At 37.0% G+C, this 24,778-nt stretch overlaps 3 protein-coding genes across 3 annotated transcripts in view; 1 reads left to right on the top strand and 2 right to left on the bottom strand.

Moving 5' to 3' along the window:
- slc4a5b (solute carrier family 4 member 5b) overlaps positions 1–20,252 on the bottom strand; it is a 132,470-nt gene extending 112,218 nt beyond the window's left edge. The window contains exon 1 of the mRNA XM_073915217.1: positions 20,164–20,252. The gene's annotated coding sequence lies outside the window, so the exon portion shown is untranslated. The remainder of the gene's footprint in view (positions 1–20,163) is intronic.
- Positions 1–24,778, bottom strand: part of myo18b (myosin XVIIIB) — a 673,005-nt gene that overhangs the window by 306,490 nt on the left and 341,737 nt on the right. The gene's annotated exons all lie outside the window — the stretch shown is intronic.
- Positions 1,190–20,457, top strand: tacr1b (tachykinin receptor 1b). The gene is given in 5 exon segments (NM_001281799.1): positions 1,190–1,599; positions 3,673–3,867; positions 15,306–15,456; positions 16,762–16,958; positions 20,172–20,457. Coding segments are annotated over 5 exon segments (1,239 nt in total).

Here is a 24,778-nt window from a genome sequence, read left to right as displayed (position 1 = left end):
TGATCTGCATTTCCCACCTGTGCACATGCTGGTGATGATGATATACTGTTACTGTATGCATGACCTCGCTGTAAGGTTAAAGGTTAAACAGTAACGCTGTCTGGAACAGTAATGCTATCAAAATTCATGGAGAAAACCAACATTCTACCAAAGCAGATGAAAATTAATTTAATATCATCCCACTGCTAATTTTAAAAACAGTTTCTTAAAGTCCACACAAAATCAAAATTGACAGTGTTTACGTTGCTAGCTAACAACTGTTAGTCATGGAATGAACAATTAATAAACAAATAAATTAACAGTTCAACAATTGTTAAACGAAATAAAAGTTAATCAGCTGAAAAAAGTTTGTTTTGGTAATTTGTAATCAAAATCTGACAAGACATTTTATTTTAGTTTTTATCTATATTATTTTATATTTTTAAAGCCTATTGTGATTTATTGCATATATACATATATATACATTAAACGTATATTATAATTATAATTACTATTATTATTACTATTATTAATATTATTCTAATTACTTTTATTATTATTACTATTAGTATTACTTTTATTATTATTATTATTATTACTTTTATTATTATTACTATTATTATTATTACTATTATTAATATTATTAGTATTATTACTTTTATTATTATTACTATTATTATTATTACTTTTATTATTATTATTACTTTTATTATTATTACTATTGCTGTTATTATTGCTATTATTTTTTATTATTACTATTATTTTTATTACTATTATTATTATTACTGTTATTATTACTATTATTATTAATAATAATGATAATAATAACACAGGATAATATTGCAGTACGGTTCAAAGCATTGTATTTACCATCAATTACTCTAGTATTTATTTTATATGACATTAAGGCAAGTATGAGTAAAGTTTTCAAATGAATCGAGCTGAAATCTGCTATTATTACTTATTATATCGGTGTATTACCGAGCATCAGTCATGAGGATGCGCATCGCGCGGAAACACCGGTTCAGAACTGCGCGGCCACGACAACTGTGCGCGCGTTTGGAGAGGCGCGCTCGCGACTCAGCGGATCCTCAGCGCATTTCTTCAACTCATTTTTGGAGGCTCTATAATTCACAAAACAAACCTCAAAACAACAAAAACGCCAACTTCCCCTTGTTAAAATGCCTGTTCTCTGATATATTAGTCCACCATGGATCCGCTGTACATCACTTCGCCAAACTCGAGCGCCGATAACGGGAGCGCCGGTTCTCCGGTAAACGACACGGAGGTGTTCGGGAACCAGTTCGTGCAGCCGGTCTGGCAGATCGTACTATGGGCTATCGCGTACTGCACTATAGTTCTGGTGTCGGTAGTGGGAAATATCACGGTGATCTGGATCATTTTAGCGCATAAGCGCATGAGGACGGTCACCAACTACTTTCTGGTGAATCTGGCGTTCGCGGAGGCGTCCATGTCCGCCTTTAACACCGTCATTAACTTTATTTACGCGGTGCACAATGAGTGGTACTTCGGGCTGGTTTACTGCAGGTTTCATAACTTCTTCCCGATTGCAGCTGTCTTCGCCAGTATTTACTCTATGACCGCTATAGCTCTGGACAGGTGAGACATCATCTTTACTTATTATTAATGTGTGTGCATTGATGGAATAACAAGTCAATGTCAATAAATAACCAGCAATTACATGCAAATGTCATCCTTGCCATGAAAAAAAAAAGTTTTTATGTTTTATATTTTAATATTTTACAGTATACACTCTCAGAAATAAAGGTTATCTGTCACTGGGGTGCCTTTTCGAAAAGATACAAATTTGTACCTAAAAGGTTCATATGAATAATACCTCAAGGGTACATATTGAAAAAAGAGTTGCATGCAGAACTAACTGTTGCAAACAAATTATGTGTTGAATTTAAACAAACAAATTAAATTTAATAATGTTCAACTTAATTTGTTTAAATTCAGCTCAAATAAATTGTTTACAGCCACTTAATGTAAAAAAATTTATAAATCCAAGGAATCATCTTTGAATAATTAAAAAAAAAAGTAAACTTAACAAGTAACCTAAAAAGTACAAAAAAGGACAAAAGTGTTCCTCTTAAAATTTTTAGGTGCTAATACTTTTGAGGTACCAATATTGACCCTTTAAATGTGTGTCTTTTAAGAAAGCACCACAGTGACAGCTCGAGTTGGCGGTTCATTCCGCTGTGGTGACCCCGGATTATTAAAGGGACTAAGCCGACAAGAGAATGAATGAATGAATGAATGAATTACACAGCGGATGCCATTCCAGCTGCAACCCAGTATTGAGAAACACCCATACACACTTATTCACACACACACTCATACAGCCAATTTAGTTGATCAATTCCCCTATAGCGCATGTGTTTGGACTGTGGGGGAAAGCAGAGCAGGAAACCCACGCCAACAGGCGGAGAACAGTGCTGTGAGGAAACAGTGCTGACCACTGAGCCGGTAAATACTGTACTTTATGGGAATATTATACTACAGTTCATCACAGTTTACGATGGTAAAAACTAAAGTATGCTACAGTACTTATTATAATGTATCAGTCAATATGACAGCCCCTATCTGAAATGTATTTAGCCAGGCCCTCTCCAACTTTTAGTTTACTAAGATATGTAGATATTTGAAGAATGCAGTTGTTGACATCCATAGTACGTTTTTTCAACTATGGAAATCAATGGCTATCAAGCATTCTTCAAAGCATCTTCTTTTACACTACATACAGTGCTCAGCGTAACTGAGCTGACCTTTTGAATTGACCTTTAGAAACTGAATATTTGTTGATTGATTTCTCAGTGAATATAGACAGTGTATATTTTAGTGCATTGAAATAAAAACATTTTATTAAACGGTTATATCTATGAAAATATTTTACCTTTCCTAAACTAATTTTAATTTTTATTGAAGTTATTGCCGTAATAAACTACAACATTTCAATTTCATTTGACAATTTTCTCTGTTTCTCTTCATTTTTCCTGTTTATTAATATTTTATTAACAATTTCTTCCCAGCGTATTCATTTGACTACTCATTTTTAGATTGTGGTCTTCAGATTTCATTCATTCATTTTCTTGTCGGTTTAGTCCCTTTATTAATTCGGGTACGCCACAGCGGAATGAACCGCCAACGCAACCCATCTCTGGGAAAGGTCTTCAGATTTGTTTGTTTATTTTGTTAGATTAGCAGGAGCCATGGTGGCTCAGTGGTTAGCACTGTTGCCTCACAGCAAGAAGGTTGCTGGTTCAAGTTGGTGTTTCTGTGTGGAGTTTGCATGTTCTCCCCGTGTTGGCGTGGGTTTTCTCCGGGTGCTCCGGTTTCCCCTACAGTCAAAACTCATGCACTATAGGGGGAATTGATCAACTAAATTGGCCGTAGTGTATGAGTGTGTGTGTGTGTGTATAAATGAGTGTATGGGTGTTTCCCAGTACTGGGTTACAGCTGGAAGGGCATCCACTGTGCAAAACATATGCTGGAATAGTTGGCGGTTCATTCCGCAGTTGCGACCCCTGGTAAATAAGGGACTAAGCTGAAGAAAAACGATTGAATGAATGTTAGATCATGTTAGAAACATCTGGGTGTGTTCTTAATCTTAAAGCACGTCCCAAACTTATGCACTATTCTTACTTTCCACTCTATCTGTCCCCTACTCAGGTATATGGCGATCATCCACCCGCTCCAGCAGCGTCTGTCGTCCGCTGAGACTAAACTGGTGGTGTGTGTGATCTGGGCGCTGGCGCTAATGCTGGCGTTCCCTCAGTATTATTTCTCCAGCACGGCTCAGCTGCCGGGACGCGTCGTGTGCTACATTAACTGGCCGGAATACAGCATGTGGGACTTCCAAAAGACGTAAGTGCACGGTGTGTGTAGCTGGGTTTCCATGCAAAACTTGCAATTGGTGAATAAAGCAGCGTTTCCATTCAAAGAGTCATGATAGACCTGCGCAGATATTGCTGAGAGAAGTGTTTTTATCTTATTTCATCAATTATTTGCGAACGTTGCAGCACCGTTGTCCTGCAAGACACGTCATTACGTTCCTCTTTGTGTCTATGCATATAGTGGAATTACAATAAAGCTTGACTTGACTTTAAATTGTAATTATGGTCACACTTTATTTTGACGGTCCACTTGGGTATTAGTAGACTGTCTGCTTAATATCTGGAGATATTTGAAAAATAATCATTTCTGTACTTGTTTGTCTTCTGAAATACAAATACATTTACATTTCGTCATTTAGCACAGGGGTTTTCAAACTGTGGGTCGTGACCCACTAGTGCACAGGTGTCAAACTCAGTTCCTGGAGGGCCGCAGCTCTGCACAGTTTAGTTCCAACCCTAATTAAACACACCTGATCAAATTAAATGAGTTCATCAGGCTGGTTTGAAACCTACAGGTAAGTGTGTTGGAGCAGGGTTGGAAGTAAACTGTGCAGGGCTTCAGCCCTCCAGGAATTGAGTTTGACACCCCTGCACTAGTGGGTCGCACAGTGAACAAAGGTGGGTCGCGCAACGTCACGTAGCTCAGGGGTTCCCAAACTTTTTAGCTTGCGACCCCCAAAATAACAATGCTAGTGACTCGCGACCCCCAATATCCTCTGAGGTGGTTATATATACAGAAACCGTGCATGCAATAGCGCACACACACCAATAGACCCAAGTTTATTCTTAGTTTAATCTTTTTTTAATGTAAATCAGAGCTGTAAATGTGCCAGAAAGTTTAACCTGATGTTATAAAATCAATCTGCTGCATCTGACGCCATTGGTGTGTCTTTAAAATTATGTAATTACCCCAGGGGTCGCAATCCAATAGAACTAGTAACTATAAGCGACTGTAGTAACTATATAGTATATATTAACTATTAACAGCAATTTTTCTCTTGAGTAGTTTATTGATAAAATATGGTAATTCTTATGGTTTAATATAAATAAATAGATTTTTGGAAATCCACAGGCGACCCCCCTTCATTGTCTCGCGACCCCTTGGGGGGTCCCGACCCCCACTTTGAGAACCTCTGACGTAGCTGACCGCAGCTATATTTACATTGCGGTGAATCAAAACCAGTACGATTGACAGCAATAACTTAAAAGCCTCTTACTCTAAAAATATCTAAAGTGTGTTTCCTACAAAAAGACAAAGCTGGTGATGTTTCACAGCTGCCTTCTTCTGTTTTTTTTCCGCTCAACATTACGAGCACTGCTCCGTTTGAGCTCTTGCAATCTGCGTTTAGTTAGGAGAGCTCGCACAGAGCGGAGCTTGCAGTAAGGGACCGTCGGAAAAGTGCGAATTTTTTCGTTTTTTTTTTTGCTCCGTCCTGCATGTTTTATTTTAAACACTACAAATTTTCTCTTAAATGAGCACAAACAGTTACTAAAGTAGTCGAATGCTTCATTATAGATCTGTGCATTCATACATGAACACCTCTGTTATCAAACAAAACACAACGAAAGATTTACTAGCTGCTCTTCACTAAATAACTCTAGTAACTTTAATCAATATGCAAATATGATTAAAAGTGAAATTGATTTTATATCTTTATTTAATTTCTGTATAGGCCGTTGATTTTAATAGGCTAAACCTTTTATTTTATTGTCAATATTTTCTAATGTTTGCTTTGTATTCCATCATTTGAAGCTATTTGTTATCCTATATTTTGTACATCCCAACGTTGACAGATTGCTAATCAATGAATAGTTATAGTGCTATCTGTTAGGTTTAACGTCAGCTAATATTATGGAAGGGCATGGATGTTATGGAAAATGGTAATAGTAATGTAAATACCCCATCATTCCTTCCTCAAGCAAATGTGTAAATATTAGATCTTCAGCATTAATGTTAATTGCATTGGCATATTTATCTGACGTTTTCCCAGCTTGTAGTAGTGGATCAAAAAGTTATTTAGTTTCTTATGACTACACTAGCAGTGGAATTTACTGCGATGTGACGGGGATTGATCATAATCCAGGGGCTTGATCAAAGGTTGATCATATTCTCTTCTGAAAAAAGAAGAGTATCTTTTTCAACAAAAAAATGATCAGAGTTACAGCCAGCACAAAAAGCACTTCGAAATCCAAACAGCCGCACACCATATATTTTTTACTGCTTTGAATCGAGACATTTTTTTTACCCATTTTTCCAGATTAAAATATTATGGTGGGTCTTGAGATTAAATTACTTGCCTAGGTGGGTCCCGGAATAAAAAAGTTTGGGAATCCCTGATTTAGCAGACGCTTTTATCCAAAGCGACTTACAAATGAGGACAAGTAAGCAATTTACACAACTATAAGAGCAACAATGAAGAAGAGCTGTAGGCAAGTTTCAGTTGTGCAAAGTGTAAGAAGCAAAGCATTAGTAATTTATTTATTTATGTATTTATTTATTTTTTGTAGTTAGTAAATATGAAATTCTTGAAATGAAACGGAGTCGTCAATGACAACAATCTGTGTTTTTAATATGAACTAACCTAAATGCAACAAACTCTCTTCCTGTAAGACAGCTCTGCCTATTGACAAAAATAAACAACATTACAGTGAGAAAACCGATGCAGTTTGCAAGAAATTGGGCCGCAATAGTGTGAGCTGTGGTCTGATTTACTATATAAATATTTAAACTTCGGCTCAGTAGCAATAACGCCCAGTCCTGCATGCTGATCACATATTTATCCTCTGTTGAATGAGTTTTGATGGATTTTCGCACACGCTCGGTCTGATTCTCCAGTGTCCCGGTATGTTTCCTGCAGGGGGATTTGTTGGTGTCAGGTTTCGACGGCGTATGGATATTTCCAGAACAGCTCAGTCCTTCACCCGCCCGTGCAGTCAATCTGTCTACACTCAATCCTCCTGTCACTTTAAAGCAGGGGCTCCCAAAACTAGGGGTCACGACCTCCACTAGGGGTCACCAAATATTGACGAGGGGTCACTTTAGGGGCTGTTTGTACATTTTCAGCCAAAAAAAAAAGTGGAAACTTTTTTTGAGTTTTGCCTATTTGTCTACACAGCGACAGAGTTTGAGACCGAAAAATGTTTGAAAATCAGGTTTTGATCTCGACTTATTTATAGGGCGATGTCTATATTATATTTCAGCGCCCCTAAAAACAAACTTATAATCAAAAGTAATTTTTTTTATTATAAGATTTAATGATATCTGTGTTTCTTTTTTTTTAAATTTATTATTTATGATTTTTCAATATATTTTTTTACAGAACAACAGTTCCCCTTCCCCAACAGTTTTGCCCCTTACACATGAGGGGATACATAAAATAAAAACAATTATAATTATGAAATAATAATAATAATAATAAATAAAAAAAGAAAATCAATAAAAAATTATAATAAAAAATAAAAATAAAAGATATTGCCATCATAATTACTTCACAGGAGATACGTACATTTGTACATCAAGTTACATTGTGTTGCATTGTAGATTAGATTTACATTTAGTCATTTAGCAGATGCTTTAATCCAAAACAACTTGCAAATGAGGACAAGGAAGCAATTTACACAACTATAAGAGCAACAATGAAGAAGTGCTGTAGGCAGTTCGGGAGTTCATTCCACCAACTGGGCAGATTGAATGCGAGAGTTCGGGAAAGTGATTTCTTCCCTCTTTGGGATGGAACCACGAGGCGATGTTCATTCACAGAACGCAAGTTTCTGGAGGGCACATACATCTGCAGAAGTGAGAGCAGATAAGAAGGAGCAAAGCCAGAAGTCGCTTTGTAGGCAAACATCAGAGCTTTGAATTTGATGCGAGCAGCAACTGGCAGCCAGTGCAAACGGATGAGCAGCGGAGTGACATGTGCTCTTTTAGCTTCATTAAAGACCACTCGTGCTGCTGCGTTCTGAAGCAGCTGAAGAGGCTTGATAGAGTTAGCTGGAAGCCCGGCTAGTAGAGAGTTGCAATAGTCCAGTCTGGAGAGAACAAGAGCTTGAACAAGGAGTTGAGCTGCATAGTTACATCCAATTACAGTAATGATAGGTTAAGCAACCTCTAAATATACACATCTAAATATGTCATAATACTTTTCCACCTCTTCAGAAAAATATCAGTCTTCATTTGCAGACATGCATTCATTGTTTTCCATTTTATAGACCTGTTTAAGTCTCTGAATCCACTGAGCCACCTTTGGAGAACTTTCTTCCATCCAATGTACTGTTATCATTTTTATAATAATATATAAAAATTAATATATTTTATATAATTTTGTAATAATATCTTTAGGACAAATCTTGTTTCCTTATTAAACATATCTTTGGGCAGTGCTCGCAGTAAACACATAACTAGATGGAGGGGTATTTCTACATCTAACATCTTATCTATTTCTTTTTTAACATTTTTCCAAAATTCTTGAATCTTCGGACAGTCCCAAAAACTGTGGGCATGATCTCCACTTTTACCACATTTTCTCCCACACAAAGCTGCAGATGGTCCTTTTACATATGTAGAAATTACAAAAGGAGCATTAAAGTACCCCATTTTTACTTTCCAGTCAAACTCTTTCCACAATTGACTATTAATTCCTTTATGACTTTCTTCACATAACTCAGTCCAGACCTCATCCTCGATTATGGTATTTAGTTCTAGTTCCCATTTTCCTTCAACGTGATAAGTACAGGTAAAGTATTATTTATGAATCTTTTACATAAATAAAAGACTGGAGTGTTATTTTCTGCAATATTTATGAAGTATTCCTCTGCTTTATTAGGTTCTTGCATGATTAGAGCTTTTTCTGAAATCTGTGTTTCTTATGATAATTGTTTTATTTTTTATTATTATTTGCTATTCTTCATGTGTGCTAATTTAGGTGCAATAATTCACACAATATTTGAAATTATTTATTTTTATTTTTACATTTTTAGGAGGTCGTTAAAGGTTTTTAATGCTAAATAAAGCATGTTCTGGGATAAAAGGTGACAGACCCTCTCATATATCAGCAGTCTTTGCAGGAATCAGATCGTAAAGCCTTTGTTTGTCCGAACTTTCTCTAAAAGCACAGATCGTCTCTGAGACACCAAATCTTGGTAGCACTGGCGTATGAGATAAGGAGCACTGATCAATGGACCATGTTTAACTGGCTGGTAGATCTGTGTGTATGCGTGCGTGCGGGAGTGATAGAAAAAGAGAGAGTGTCCTGCATCACATTGTGGGCACCAAATGTCCCCACAAGTAAAACAATACCAGTCATTTTTGACCTTGTGAGGACATTTTTTAGTCCCCTTGAGGAAAAAGGCTCATAAATCATGCAGAATTCAGTATCTTGAAAATGTAAAAATGCTAAATATTTTGTGAGGATTGGGTATAAGGAAAGGGTTCTACAGTCTGTGCAATAGAAACATAATAAGGACAACAAACAGTCCCCATAAAACATGAAAGCAAAACATGTGTGTGTATGATGCATGTGATGAAGGATATTCAATGAGGGACAGCAGCAGAGAGATCTAGGCCAGGCTTCCATCCTAATGTAAAGTAAATTTTTTCAAAGTTTGCAAAGAAAAAAATCCCAAATATGTGGGGCGACAGAGTGGCTCAGTGGGTAGTGCTGTCGCCTCACAGTAGGAAGGTCGCTGGTTTGAGTCTCGGCTGGGTCAGTTGGTGTTTCTGTGTGGAGTTTGCATGTTCTCCCCGTGTTGGCGTGGGTTTCCTCCGGGTGCTCCGGTTTCCCCCACAGTCCAAACACATGCGCTATAGGGGAACTGATCAACTAAACTGGCCGTAGTGTATGAGTGTGTGTGCTGGAGGTTCATTCCACAGTGGTGACCACTGATGAATATACGGACTAAGCCAAGAAGAAAATGAATTAATGTATTATTGCATTTTTATCACGCTATTAGAGCAGCTGGCTGTAGTATTGGTAATCTAGCAACCAACATTAAACAAAGCAAGCTTAAGCATGCTAATTTTCCACGTAAGATAAATTTTTGAGCTTGCGCAAATTATGGGATCTAAGTAATTTCTTCACTTTGACAGGAAATGTGTGATGCATTCTGCGCTATTCACACCGCCTGGCAATAATGGGTCTTTATTCTCATGTTTGCAATGACTAAATTCAGCTTTTGTTGTGAACCCAGCACAATGGAGTCAGGAGGGTGTAACGTTTATTATATTATGTGCATTAACCCTATGTCTAAAACCACTTCAACTGAGCGTTAAAACGTATTGCAGAGTTGATCAATCTTTATTTGAAATTTGGCATTTCTCAAACAACTCTTAAAATTGCGCATTAAAATTGCATCTTCTCAAACTTTTTTCATCAAGTACCACCTCAGAAAAAATTGTCCCTCCAAGTATGACCAGCATATGACCAGTATTGACATACAGTAGCTTGGTAGGCCTAAATAAGCAGCTACAGCTCTGCACAGCTTAAAATCGTGGCAGATTAATTACTATTATTAATAATATTTATTATTCATAATATTTATTATTATCGGCGACTTTAAACCTTATAAATAGTTTGAACATTAACACTGCTGTGCTTATGTATAAAAAAAACTAAGAAAATAAAATGTTAATGTTTAAATTTAAATGTGCTTTTAAAGGTTAATTAAATATGGTAGACGACTGTTCTTAAAAAGTCAAAAAAAAAAAAACTCCTGTATTTAAATGTAAAGTCTTAACCTATAGCAGGGTTTTTCAAAGTCTAAGACAGTGGGCCTCCCTTTTGACACAATTTATCCATTGGCGCCCCCCTCCTCCCAAACACACACGCACGCACGTACGCACGCATATATATATATATATGACAGTACACAGTATATATAGAGACACAGACAGATGTCAGACTGTTAACTCACTTTTATCATCATTTGCATGAAAGTGCAATTATTTACAGAGTAATAACATATATTTTAATATAACGTTTTTAAAACTAGGATGATGGTTCAATATGAATAGAACAGATCCAAGAACTGTCCATTCCAGTCAAAACAGTCGAAGTTTAGCGGGTCTCATGCTGTCATTAGCCAAAATATCTTGACAAACCACACTTAAAGGTCGTGGTTCATCAGCTGGTCCTGTCCACGTAAATCCTAAACTCAAATACTGATCATCATATCGTCGTCTTTTGGGTTTAAACCCTGAACTTGAAGGCTTTTGTGGTGAGGGGGCGTGGCCGAGAGCCGTGGGAACAGAGTGAGGCCACCGCGTAAGTGGATATACCTGCGGTGCGCACCTGCCTCGGATCCCACAGAAGGAGCTCTGGATCATAAAAGAAGGAACGAGGGCAGAGGAAGCCGAGAGAGGACCGGGCCCGGACATATTGTACTTTTTGTTTTAGTTTAGACGGCAGCCTCCGTGAGGAGCAGCCGTTACTGTTATTAATGAATAATTTTAAAACTGTGTTGGTTCTCCGCCTCCTTCTTCCCGGCGGCTAAAGGGCCGTGAACTTCATTACAGCTTTGAATCGGGGGGTCTCAGAAACCGACCCATTGTATTAGCAGGCATACCTGTATTGGCGGGCTTGCCAAACAGAAGCGAATTCACAGCTATGGCCTTCTGGTTAAAAAAGGTTTTCTTATATTTGACATATTAATTTTTTTTGCTTTGTTTAATTAAAACGTTTAAATATAATAAAAATACATATAATAATTAAACTTAATAGTTATATTTTTATTATATTATATTTTTTACTGCGCCTCCCCTGACATGCTCTGGCGCCCCCCAGGGGAGGCGCGCCTCACACTTTGAAAACCCCTGACCTATAGTATAAAAGCCTGGAAATGCTGCTTGGACCTCATAAATATAGGCTATATGTCATCATAATCATATATGAGCCATTTTTGATAAAATTTTAAATATAAGTTGCATGTACATATGGCATATTGAATTACTCTGCATACCACTGTCCTAAAGTATATAAACAGCATAATGTGTGTGCAGATATTCATAAACATGCTCAGCGAACATTCTTGTGTATCTGAAACACAATGCTGAAGTCAGATATTCTGCTGTGAACATGTGTGTTACATGCTGGAACGGCTGTCTTTGTTTTAGTCATGTAACTCACCCAATGTCAGTTTAGCCAATTATATTTCAGCAGCCCGGGTTGCCAGATGGTGGAAAACAGCGCATTTCCTTCATTCAGTCAGAAAGGCTCTTAAAGTGTGCGTCTGTGACTGAAGTGTGACCTCTGGTGGACAGTAGCAGACTCTGAAATGAGACGCAGATTCAGAGTTCCACATGAGGTGTTTATTAATTAGCAAATAATATGAATATTACGAGCGTAAATATTAGGTGAGCAGGTTACATTGTAACCCCGTGTCCTAACAACACGCTACATGATGAGATACGCATTGATGAGCAGTTTGGCTGTTTGCAGCAGATGAAACACGACAGAGATGTAAACACAGCCATTCAGAAGCACAGTATAGTGCACTCACTGCACTCCAGCACAATGCTGAGCTTTATAATCTAATGAACACACATTAAAGCTCTTTAACATGATTAAATGTAGATGCTGAATCACTGATGTGTGTTGGTTTGCACTGAGTCTCTAAAGTTCAGTTTCAGACGGTTTATTCTATTCTACAGGTCTGAGCTGAACTATCTGCTGCTGCTTTCAGTAGTATGGCAATAAACGTCATGTCAAACAGCATTCAGACTCGCATTATTAGCATTTAACACTGAATAAAGCACATGAGCTGCACCTGAGCTGATGATTAGCTGTTTCCATCCAAAAATTAGAATTAACTTTTTGCGCAAAACTGGATTATCACATAAAAGACGTGTGAATAAAGCAGCGTTTCCATCCAATGAGTCGAAGCGAACAAAATCGTTACTTTTTTTATCATCACATGATCTCTTATAACAAAATCACATGACCTTTTTTTAATGCGCATACTGGAAGTTGTTCGGTAAAAGTGTTTCCATCTTAGTTATGTGCATCTTTTCTTATTGAGACTGCCCGTGACCCACAAGCTCACTACTGCCACCTGCTGTGGCGCCCAGTGAGCTTCGAGCGGTGATAGTGCTCACTACAGAGTGGTGTGTGTCAGAATGGTTCCCGTGCTGTCGTGAGTAATTGTGTAGTGGACCCGGAATGGGTTCACTACCAGGTGTGGGCTACTTCACACTTATCAAATGAAAAGTTTATCCTACTCAGTTATATGCATATGTTTTTAATGTGCATTTGTTTTTAACTAATGCGCATCTTGTGTTTCCATCAACCGTGTTTTAATGTGCATATGCAAAATGTGCATATAAATAGGTGGATGGAATCGTAGCTAATGTTTAGCTGTGAGAAACAGAAGCCGTTTCTATTATCTGAATTTCAGGTGTTGGTTAGGACAAAAACTCTGCTTAATATGGAGAATACTCCATCTATTGTGTGTGTCTGCTTTTATTTAGAACACGACTTAAATCAGCCTTTAGGCTCGAAAGTCAGAATCGCTGCTGTTGGTCCTCAATCTGGCAACCTGCACTTGCGTCTGTTGTGATCCAGGAGTGCAATACCTAGTTCAACCACTGGGTTTCAAACTTACATACTGCAAACAGTAATATGCGAGATTTTGCTTTTGTTCTGTCGATTTTGTGTGATTGTCTTGATTCATTCTATGTGATATGAAACATGCAATACATTTTCCTAAATTAATAATCATGTGGACGATTTTCAATTACCTAAAAAAGCAGTAAAGCCTCATTTGGCTCATGCTTAAAAAAAAAAGGCATGTCTGTAGGACACGTTCAGTGAAAACAACAAACGAACAAGGCATTCACGCTGCTTTTTTTCCTGTCAAACAAGGACTCATATTGTTTTGGAGAATGCATGAATGGCTTCTGTGTAGTTTCCTCTCCTGTCTTTACAGATAAGCCTTCACTAATTACCATGCTGAATCCAAAAGCAGAGCGTCTGAATCCTGCGAGCATTCACAGTTCATGCTTCCAAAGTTTTCCAGCGGTTATTTTTACATAGCAGCTAATGCGAGAACACACGCGGGACTCTGAGGTGCTGGTGTGTGGCTTCTTTTTATGTGCTCGAAATTAGGGGAGAAGATTCTGACGGTATGATGATAACCTTGGATATAAACATCACGGTATTGTGATTTCTGCTCTATAATAAGATATCTTTTAATGTCTGGCTAAAAAAACAACAACTTTTTTCCCTGTTAAACACAATATATTTGATTTTTTTTATATTTTGGAGCAGTAAACATGTCAGGCTGAATAATTAAAGTTAATCTTTGACTTCTGCTGTCTTTATTAGTTTCAGAAACACATATTGAAAAGGCATCTTTGGAGATCTTTCTTTTTCGTGGATGTAAAGTAAAGCCACTAAACTGTTCAGCTCGACAGACGCCCTTCCAGTTGCAACCTAGTACTGGGAAACACCCATACACACTCATTCACACATACGTTCATACACTACGGCCAATTTAGTTAATCAGTTCCCCTATAGCGCATGTGTTTGGATTGTGGGGGAAACCAGAGCACCCGGAGGAAACCCACACCAACACGGGGAGAACATGCAAACTCCACACAGAAACACCAAGGCTGCGTCCGAAACCGCCTACTACTCAGTAGGTACTGCATTTGAATGTAAGCGTACTACTCGGCTGTTAGAAAAGTACGTCTATACAGTATGAATGTGAAATGTATGAATGGAATTCGTACTACATCCGCTATTTAGTCATGGTCACGTGACCTACCTGCGTCAGTTGCGTCGCTTTACTTCCATTCATGAATTCTCTCACGGGGCATTATAGGATAGTGCAGTGTGCATGGGATGCGCACTCCAGAATCTCGCCGGAAGTAGTAAGTCATCCGGGTACTTCTCGCATACTGATTTTCAAATTCTATGAATTTGGACATACTACTCGGCTCGCATACTGATTTTAGCGTACTATATAGTATGGAAGTATGCGGTTTCGGACGCAGCCCAACTGACCTAGCCGGGACTGGAGCCAGCGACCTTCTTGCTAACCACTGAGCCACTGCATTAATGTTTTTTGGGGAGTCTAACAGTATTCAAGTAAAATCTAATGGTCATCATTGTATAAATAATATCATCTTTATCTTTTAATCTCTAATAAATAATCTTTATTCTGTGTCTGATATCCTTGATCCTATATCCATGTGACTATTGCAGATACACTCATTGTGATATACTGTTCAGGATACAGTAGGAACAGTATCCTCAATTTTGCCGGTTTTAAAACCCTGACTTTTCCAAATCGAGGTAAACCTTGAAACCAGTGATCGTCACATGACTACTCAAAATACGACTCGACAAATTTTGGGTCTACTCTTGGGTTTCTTGTCTTGTTCACGTCTTTGCTCACTAATTCTCTTCCTTACAGGTATTACGTCTGTGTGGTTGTGCTCATCTATTTTCTGCCTCTGCTGGTCATGGGTTGTGCTTACCTGGTGGTGGGATGTTTTCTGTGGGCGAGCGAGATTCCTGGAGACTCTTCAGATCGGTATCGAGAGCAGCTGATCGCCAAACGCAAGGTCTGTGACGTCAGTCCTATAATCCGCTTGTTAAGTGGTGACGTGTTTGTGACGTATGTAATACTGTTTCCGGGTCCAAGCCGCCACTCATCTGAGTGGAGAAATCATTCGTTTATGATCACGTTTTATTCCTATCCCACATTAAAGTTAATTTTATATAAAATCGTAGTGTACACAACAATCTCTGGGCTCGCTGCATAACAAATACCAAAATTTTAACAATTTATAAAAAAATTCATCACTTTCTGGCCATCGGATATTAGGCATGGACATATATATTGCCATCGTGATTTTCGAAAGCCTTAAATCACTTTGTAAACGTTTATTATTACCATTTCATGAGTCTCCCCATTCAGTTGAATAAAGCGCTTGGACCCGGAAGCCGCTTCACGTGAAAAATGGCACACCTTGTTAAAAATATTAGCTTAAATTACTCTATACTGAATGCTTGTGGGATGCCTGATTCTGATTGGCTGATAAGCACTCGTTAACTCGTGTACGGTTATTATCAGGTAAATGCACAGATAAAGTAGTTCCGGCAGGTTTTGTGCGCATTACAGCTCCATATCATTACACTGAATGATTTCAGTTATTTCACAGCTATGCTAATGGTCTGATTCAATGATAATGCTAAGCTAAAAGTGCTCCCATCAGATCTGGTTATATTTCTGTTGAATGCTTGATTCTGATTGGCTGAAGAAGGTTTATTCTAAGGTGTGCCGTTATTTTCAGATAAACGCACAGATAAAGTAGTTCCAGCAGGTTTTGAGTGCATTACAGCTCTATATCACTCTGCTGAATGATTTAGTGACTTCACAGCTCAAAAATCACTTTAAAACAGAGTGAGAAACTAGTCCTATACACAGGAGCAGTTCAACAAGTGCCTGAAAATACAATATCTGAACAGTGGAGCGGCTGTGGAGACCAAAGAAAAGCTAAACAATTTTAAATAATCCTCACCATCTCGGTTGTGCATTGTTTTCCAATTAATTAATGGCCTATCATCAATTATTCCTTGCAGAAACCAAGTAAAACATGCCCAATGAAACTTCTCAATGAGATATGTTTTGCTTGTCTAGAAAATGCTTCTTGATTTAAGAATTTTTAGATATTTGGACTAGAAACAAGACAAAGGCAATAAGTAAGAAAACATTTTTTTTTGCAGTGAAGACATAGTAAATTTAGGACGGACGCCCCTTATTTTTAAGATTTTCTCCTAAATCTGCAAGTTATGAGCTGCTTTTAGCCTTTAGATGTTTTGTTAACACACCCCCAGACTTTTACTTCAGATGCTATCTTCTGTAGGTGGTGAAGATGATGATCGTCGTAGTGTGCACCTTCGCCGTCTGCTGGCTCCCCTATCATGTCTACTTCATAGTGCACCAGTTTCTTCCACACTTGTTTGAGGAACGCTACATCCAGCAGGTCTACTTGGGGATAATGTGGCTTGCTATGAGCTCCACCATGTACAATCCCATCATCTACTGTCTTCTCAACGACAGGTAAGAGTTGTAAACATTCTCAAGTCAAAATTATTCTGATACTTTTTCACTTAAATTCAATTCAACTCAAAGAGTTTTTGTGTAGCGCTTTTCACATTAACGTTTTAAAGCAGCTTCACAAAAGGTGCACATTATTGCATTACAAACTGTATCAGACAGATTAAGGTTATTAGCTACCATAAGTTTATTAGTCACAAACAACTTTAACTAATTAACTAGAAACCAATTAAATTACTAATAATTAGATAACATTATTGTTATATATGCATAATTAACCTGCAGTTATATAGCATATCGTTATACTAGTGCATGCAGGAAATTATCAGCCTGATCTCATGAGGAAACACAAGTATTTTACGTTTTGTCAGTTTAGTGGCTAATTTGTACGTATTCGAGTTGAGATGTAGGAAAATGTACGATTTCAAAAAGGAGGTGTGGCACCCAACCGTCATTGGGTAAAGGGCAAATCGTACTAAATTGTACGAATTAGATTGTACAAATTCATACCACTTAGCCACTAAAAGTTAAGAATTGCCGTAAGATTGCGTTGGAAATTATAGTTAATTAATGTAAGTGAGGACAGCAAAACAAAAGTAAACGGAGACATAGCTAAAGATCCTCCATATAGTCCATTACCAGTAAAGTTTGAATGCAAAAATCATTCAGAAACTTTAACCCGATCATGTTTTGCTTAAGTGTTTTTTTTTTTATTGCTAATATGTGTTTTTTCTTACACCATAGATTAGGCTGAACAGAATATAAGCAATTCTTTTGACTGGTTAACCTTAATGGGTATTATTTAATTTTATATAGAAATGTAACAGCTATTGTAGTAGGTCCTCTAGGCTAGTTCTCAACAGCTAGTTCTTATAACAAATTTAGGTTGCCCTATACAGAACATCTGGGTATATCAAGTCAGTCTAACAATTAGAAAATAATTAGTCAATTCCATGAGTGTAAAACCCCGGAGGACAACAGGCCAATCAGAACACAATGCAGACTGTTGTGTGACTCACAGGCCACACCCTCATCATTTGCATGTAGTTTAGGTCGTTCATTCTGACCTGACGACCAGACGCAGCATAAGAAATACACAGACTGATATATAGCTCTGGGATAATTATATGGGCTTTGTTTGATAAGCAACATGAGACAATAATGATAATTTTCCTCCCTTATTTTATCTTAAAATTATATTCCACTTACTATGTAAGCGGGACTTTTATTTTGAAAACGGGAGAGTCAGATTGTTTACTATGTGTCACTGAGCAATGACTGCAGAAACATGTTCAAAATCGCTTCAGAACGCAAAATGCAGGATATACGGATTATACATTTATTCATCAGCTCCACTTCGAAGAGGCGTAAGCTGCACCTCAGAGCTCATTATAATTCACTACACAATCCAAATATGGTCAAATATGGACCTTCTGACTCTCGTTTTGAACAGATGACCCTCAAGGCTTTTTTCTAACAAAATTATGTTATTGCCCTATAAAGAAAATCTGGATATATCTAGTCATAGTCTAATAATTAGAGACCAGTATATAGAAATGGCTGTATACGGTGAGTCTCAGACACCTTTTCCTCTTTCTCATGTAAATTCCATGAGTGTAAAACCCCTGAGGACAACAGGCCAATCAGAACACAATGCAGACTGTTGTGTGACTCACAGGTCACGCCCTCATCATTTGCATATAGTTTAGGTCGTTTATTCTGATCTGACAAGCAGCCGCATCATATGAAGAACACAGACTGATATGTAGCTCTGGGATCAATAATAAGCTGCGTTTGGTAAGCAACAATGTTTCCTAATTTCCTAATGAGACAACAATAATTTTCCTGCCTATATTTAACTTATTATTCATGTGGGACTTTTATTTTGAAAACGAGAATTAGATTGTTTATTATTCGTTACTGAGCAATGACTGCGGAGACATGTTCAAAATCGCTTCAGAACGCAAAATGCAGGATATACGGATTATACATTTAATTATCTGCTCCATTTCGAAGAGGCGTAAGGTTTCTTTATTTGTGTCTTTTGTTAATTTATTGTGTTTATTGTGAAATTTAATACGTATTTTTCAACAAATATGTATGTGGGACTTTTATTTTAAAAAACAAAAGGCTCAGATTGTTTACTATGTGTCACTGAGCAATGACTGCAGAGACATGTTCAAAATCACTTCAGAACGCAAAATGCAGGATATACGGATTATACATTTAATTATCTGCTCCACTTCGAAGAGACAAAAGGTTTCTTTAATTGTGTCTTTTGTTAATTTATTGTGTTTATTGTGAAATTTAATACGTATTTTTCAACAAATATGTATGTGGGACTTTTATTTTAAAAAACAAAAGGCTCAGATTGTTTACTATGTGTCACTGAGCAATGACTGCAGAGACATGTTCAAAATCACTTCAGAACGCAAAATGCAGGATATACGGATTATACATTTAATTATCTGCTCCACTTCGAAGAGACAAAAGGTTTCCTTAATTGTGTCTTTTGTTAATTTATTGTGTTTATTATGAAATTTAATACGTATTTTTTAACAAACACATGTAGACTGCTGGATCGTGTCAAATTACTCAGCTTAACTGTCATATGCTCATGCAGAGGTTGCAATTAATTCCTACCTGTATTTCTTTGACAGCTTAAAAAAACAATGCGAGACATCTCTATTGGTCTTTTGTCAAGTTTAATTATAATTTAGCCTTTATCCACATCTTGTGAGCTAAATAGGTTAATGTTACTCTGATGGGTTTATTTTTGTTCATGTTCAGCGTACATCAGTGTGTGTGTGTGTGTGTGTGTGTGTGTGAGAGAGCTGCACTTCGTAGCTATTCATGACATGATCCAAATATGGTCAATTATGGACTTTCTGACTCTCGTTTTAAACAGCAGATGGCGCTCTAGGCTTTTTTTAACAGCAGAAAGTGCTCTAGGCTAGGGTTTAACAGTAGATAGAGCTCTACGTTTATTTAGGCTGTTTTTTATCAGGATATGGTGCTCTATGCTGGTTTTTAACCTTACATTCATATGGGTAAAAAAAGAGAGTGTTTGGCTTTTGCCACAAGATTTATATAAACAGCTCTTTATTAATTGCTAATTTTAGGAGGTGCAGAATCAATTTCTCAAATGATTTTTAAAAAACTGAATAATGCAATACAACTGTTATTTTATATTATAATTGTAGTCTACCTGTACAGGTTTCGAGCGGGATTCCAGCAGGCGTTTTCCTGGTGTCCGTGCGTCCCTCAAGGCTCATATGAAGGTCTGGAGCTCAAGTCTACTCGCTATCTTCAGACGCAGGCCAGCATCTTCAGGGCCAGCCGAATGGAAACCACAGTATCCACAGTGATGCCAACTGGAGACGGAGAACTTCCAGAGAATCCAAACCGAAGCTCCGTAGATCTCACGTCCAATGGCTCTTCTCGAAGTGCCTCAAAAACCGTCTCCGAGTCCTCCTTCTATTCCAGTAACAACGTAGCATAGAAAGAAACGTAGGAAGTATTTGTAGTATTATTTTAGATGTTAGTTTTAGTCTTTGTAGTTTCAGTCTAAAGAATATCTACTAGCTAGTGAGCTCCAAAACGGTGGCAAAATTTGCATTTAGAAGATATAAACCTGATATAAACATCTAAAGTTTGCAGTTTGCATTTTCCGCTTAAATAGATCAAGGATCTTTTTGATCACCTCATACATACATAAATCTAATGGCCAATCAAATGCTATCTAGTATCTGACATGCCCCGCCCCTTCTTCTCATTGGTCGTTCGTTTGATTTGCTTGAGGTCTGGCAGAGCTCACTGGCAGAGCTATGAGAAAACCTAAAACCTATTGGCTGTTTTTTAAAAAGGGAAGGAGCTGTTCAATGTCCCAATACAATACAGACACACTGTGTAGATTGTAAAAGATTAGTCACAGGTCTTAAAAATGCAAAATGTTCACACTATTAGAGCCTATTAAATTAGGTCATGTTATATCAGCCCTAACATGACATTGCAGATCCTGCAATGTGACTATTGCAGATTCGACCTGACAAAACTCTTGTCGTGGATCTCAGAGCAACAAATAATAACTGGACTTCTAGTTGATGATGTGTAAAAGTGTCAGATGGTGGATTTCTCTGCTGAATCATCTGCTGATCTGCATCAATCATCACCAATACTGCAGAAGACCTACTGGAACCAGCATGGACCAAGACTCTCACAGAAATCAGTCAAGTTTGGTGAAGGAGACATCATGGTTTGGGGTCATTCAGTATGGGGGCGTGCGAGAGATCTGCAACATCAACAGCCTGAGGTATCAAGACATCTGTGCTGCCCATTACATTACAAACCACAGGAGAGGGACAATTCTCCAGCAGGATAGTGCTCCTTCTCATACTTCAGCCTCCACATCAAAGCTCCTGAACGCAGAGAAGGTCAAGATTGGCCAGCCCAGTCACCAGACATGAATATTATTGAGCATGTCTGGAGTAAGATGAAGGAGGAGACGTTGAAGATGGACTCTAGGAGTCCTGCAAGGCTTTCTTCTTCATTCCAGATGACTTTATTAATCAGTGATTTGAGTCATGTCAGAGATGTATGGATGCAGTCCTCCAAGCTCATGATGGAGTCAGACACAATATTCATTCTGTCTCCACTGCAGCAGGACTTTATATTCTATACTGGACATTATTTCTGTTCAGTGATGACACTTTAGTCTGAGCAGATTCAGACCGCACTGTCCTCATCAAATCAGTCAACATCAAGACATGATCAGATTTATTGAGCTCAAATCAGCAAAATCTAGAGGTCTTTGCCTTTCATAGAGACACTTCTGACACCAAATGATCAACTAGAAGTCCAGTTATTATTTGTTCTTTCTATAGGCGACAAGACTTTTGTCAGCAATGCAGCAAGTTGCCTTCCAATTTTAGGTTGAGTCAACTATTATTTAGACAGTGTAGATGCTCAAACCATATATTGTGCAGTCCTACTTTCTATGAACTTTTCGTCCCCATATAAGTTGACTCAACATCTTACCCAATCGGCATTCGCTCTATGACCCAGTGGGTTGTTTAGGAAAACTCACCCTGCTGTTACCCTTGGCAACCATCTGTCCGTCATCACTGCCGGTTGTTGACGATCTGATAGCCTGCGTGACGACGTGGAAGATTTTTGCACCTGTTGTTGGATATTACTGGACCACAGAGGTGACAATGTGGAGGATTTGTCTGGAAGGCAGAGGGTCACGATAAATATAGCAGAGAGAGAGAGAACATTGATGTTGATTGCTAAATGCGTTTTTGTTATTTTACTATTGCCATTTACTGTGTTTACTGTCTTTTTATATGTGTATACACATATGCACACAGCTGAGGACACAATGGTTCACTCGCATGTGAATTGTTTTTTCTTTTTCAAGTATTTCCTCTAATATTTGTCTTATTTGTTTTATTTTGGGTAGAATAAAAGCCGTTTTTAATAGTTTTAAAGTCATTTTAAGGTCAATATTATTAGCCCCCTTCAGCAATATTTGTGTTGGATTGTCTCCAGAACAAACCACTGTTATACAATGACTTGCCTAATTAACCTAACTTTACCCTAATTACCCTAACTTTACCCTAAATCAGGGCTGATTAGTTAATTTGTCATGGGGGCCGGTTCTATAAAAGCATCCCAAACGAAGGGCCGGAGAGATATGACTTGCAATATGAGTGAGGACACAACTGCATAAAAGAGCCAATATGCTGTATTTGTGCTCATAAAGACACCCACGTTGGCTTTTTCTACATTAAAATGTTAATCTAGTGCATTTTGAAACAACCTAATATCACTGCATTGTCCAATTGACTTTTACATTTTTTTACAAACATTAAAAATATTGTATTTCAGAGCAGAACAGAAGCAGTGCATTGCTTCAGTAGGCTTCTTCTACATTCAGACACATTCGTGTGTTGTGTTATGAACTGCATAACAATTAGGGATGCAACAGTTATGGATTTTGGTTGTACGATTATAGTCTGAAGAATAATCCACGGTTATCTAAATAACCTAGTGAAGCCTTTAAATGTCTCTTTAAGCTGTACAGAAGTGTCTTGAAGAATATCTAGTCAAATATTATTTACTGTCATCATGGCAAAAAGAAAATAAATCAGTTATTAGAGATGAGTTATTAACACTATTATGATTAGAAATGTGCTGAAGAAATCTGCTCTCTGTTAAACAGACATTGAGGAAAAAATAAACAGGCGGGTGAATAATTCTCACTTCAACTGTGTGTGTGTGTGTGTGTGTGTGTGTGTGTGTGTATAAATATATATATATATATATATATATATATATATATATATATATATATATATATATATATATATAAATATAATTTTTTTTTTTTTTATGGAAACTTTATAAATGCTTTGGTAATACTTATGTTACGCCAATAAAGTATTTTTTGAATTTGAATTTGAGAGAAAGAGAGAGAGAGCGAGAAAGTGAAACTCACTTTGTAATATCAAAGCAACTTTCATTTATATCCCAATAATCCTCTGTTAAATCTGAAGATTATTATTTGCATGTTTTCAAGTATCAGTGAGAGCAGCTACTGCCTTTACTACTCATGAATAAACAAATAAACAAACAAACAAAACATGTGGACCTTATAGAAATCTGATATATGGCCATATAAGTTATATATATATTTGAACATATGTACACACAGCATAAGGCAAAATTTATTTTAATTATGTTTTCAGCCTGTGTTGCCAATAAATTGATTTTATATATATATATATATATATATATATATATATATATATATATATATATATATATATATATATATATATATATATATATATATATATATATATATATATATATATTTATTTATTATTTTATCTTTTATAATTATTTTATATTATATAAATAATTTTATAAAACTACAACCCTAATGACCAATATATTTTGGATATATGTATATGTGTAATTTTAAAGGCTGAAATGGCATTCAAAATATATATTTAAATAATATACATTTGAATATACTGAATATATATTTAAATAATATAAAATGTGCAAATATTATGAATTGTCCTTTTAATATCATCACTCATTTTCTTTTTAGCTTAGTCCCTTTATTCATCTGGAGTCGCCACAGCGGAATGTACTGCCAACTTATCCAGCATTTGTTTTACGCAGCGGAGGTCCTTCCAGCTGCAACCCATCTCTGGGAAACATCCACACACACACATTTACATTCATACACTACAGTCAATTTTAGCCTACCCAATTCACCTGTACCGCATGTGTTTGGACTGTGGGGGAAACCGGAGCACCCAGAGGAAACCCACACAAACGCAGGGAGAACATGCAAACTCCACACAGAAACGCCAACTAAACCAGCTCGAACCAGCAACCTTCTTGCTGTGGGGCGACAGCACTAACTACTGCGCCACCGTATCACCTATTCATTTACATAAAATATAATAACATTCTTTAATTCTGTTCATATATATATATATATATATAGCTTATGGAAAAATAAAAAGTCTACGGTTTCATTTTAGGCTTTATCATTTATATCATGTTATATCATGTAATACATTGTTTATGGAAATATTTTTTCACATTTTTGCATTATAGGGTTGCATATGTATATATTCGCAATTTCAATGGCTTTAAAAATAAATTATTAGATATTATATAAATGAATATACATAACATAATACAAAGTCTAAAATAATAAAATGCATCATATAAAATTATAACACTAACTCAAAGTCATATATAACCCTGAACCTGATCATAATGGCCATTTCAGCTATTTC

This window comes from Danio rerio, chromosome 10 (assembly GCF_049306965.1).
Source record: "Danio rerio strain Tuebingen ecotype United States chromosome 10, GRCz12tu, whole genome shotgun sequence".
In the NCBI taxonomy this organism is placed as follows: Eukaryota; Metazoa; Chordata; class Actinopteri; order Cypriniformes; family Danionidae; genus Danio; species Danio rerio.
The sequence above is the reverse complement of the archived record's forward strand: the minus strand, read 5'-3'. Positions and strand labels throughout refer to the sequence as shown.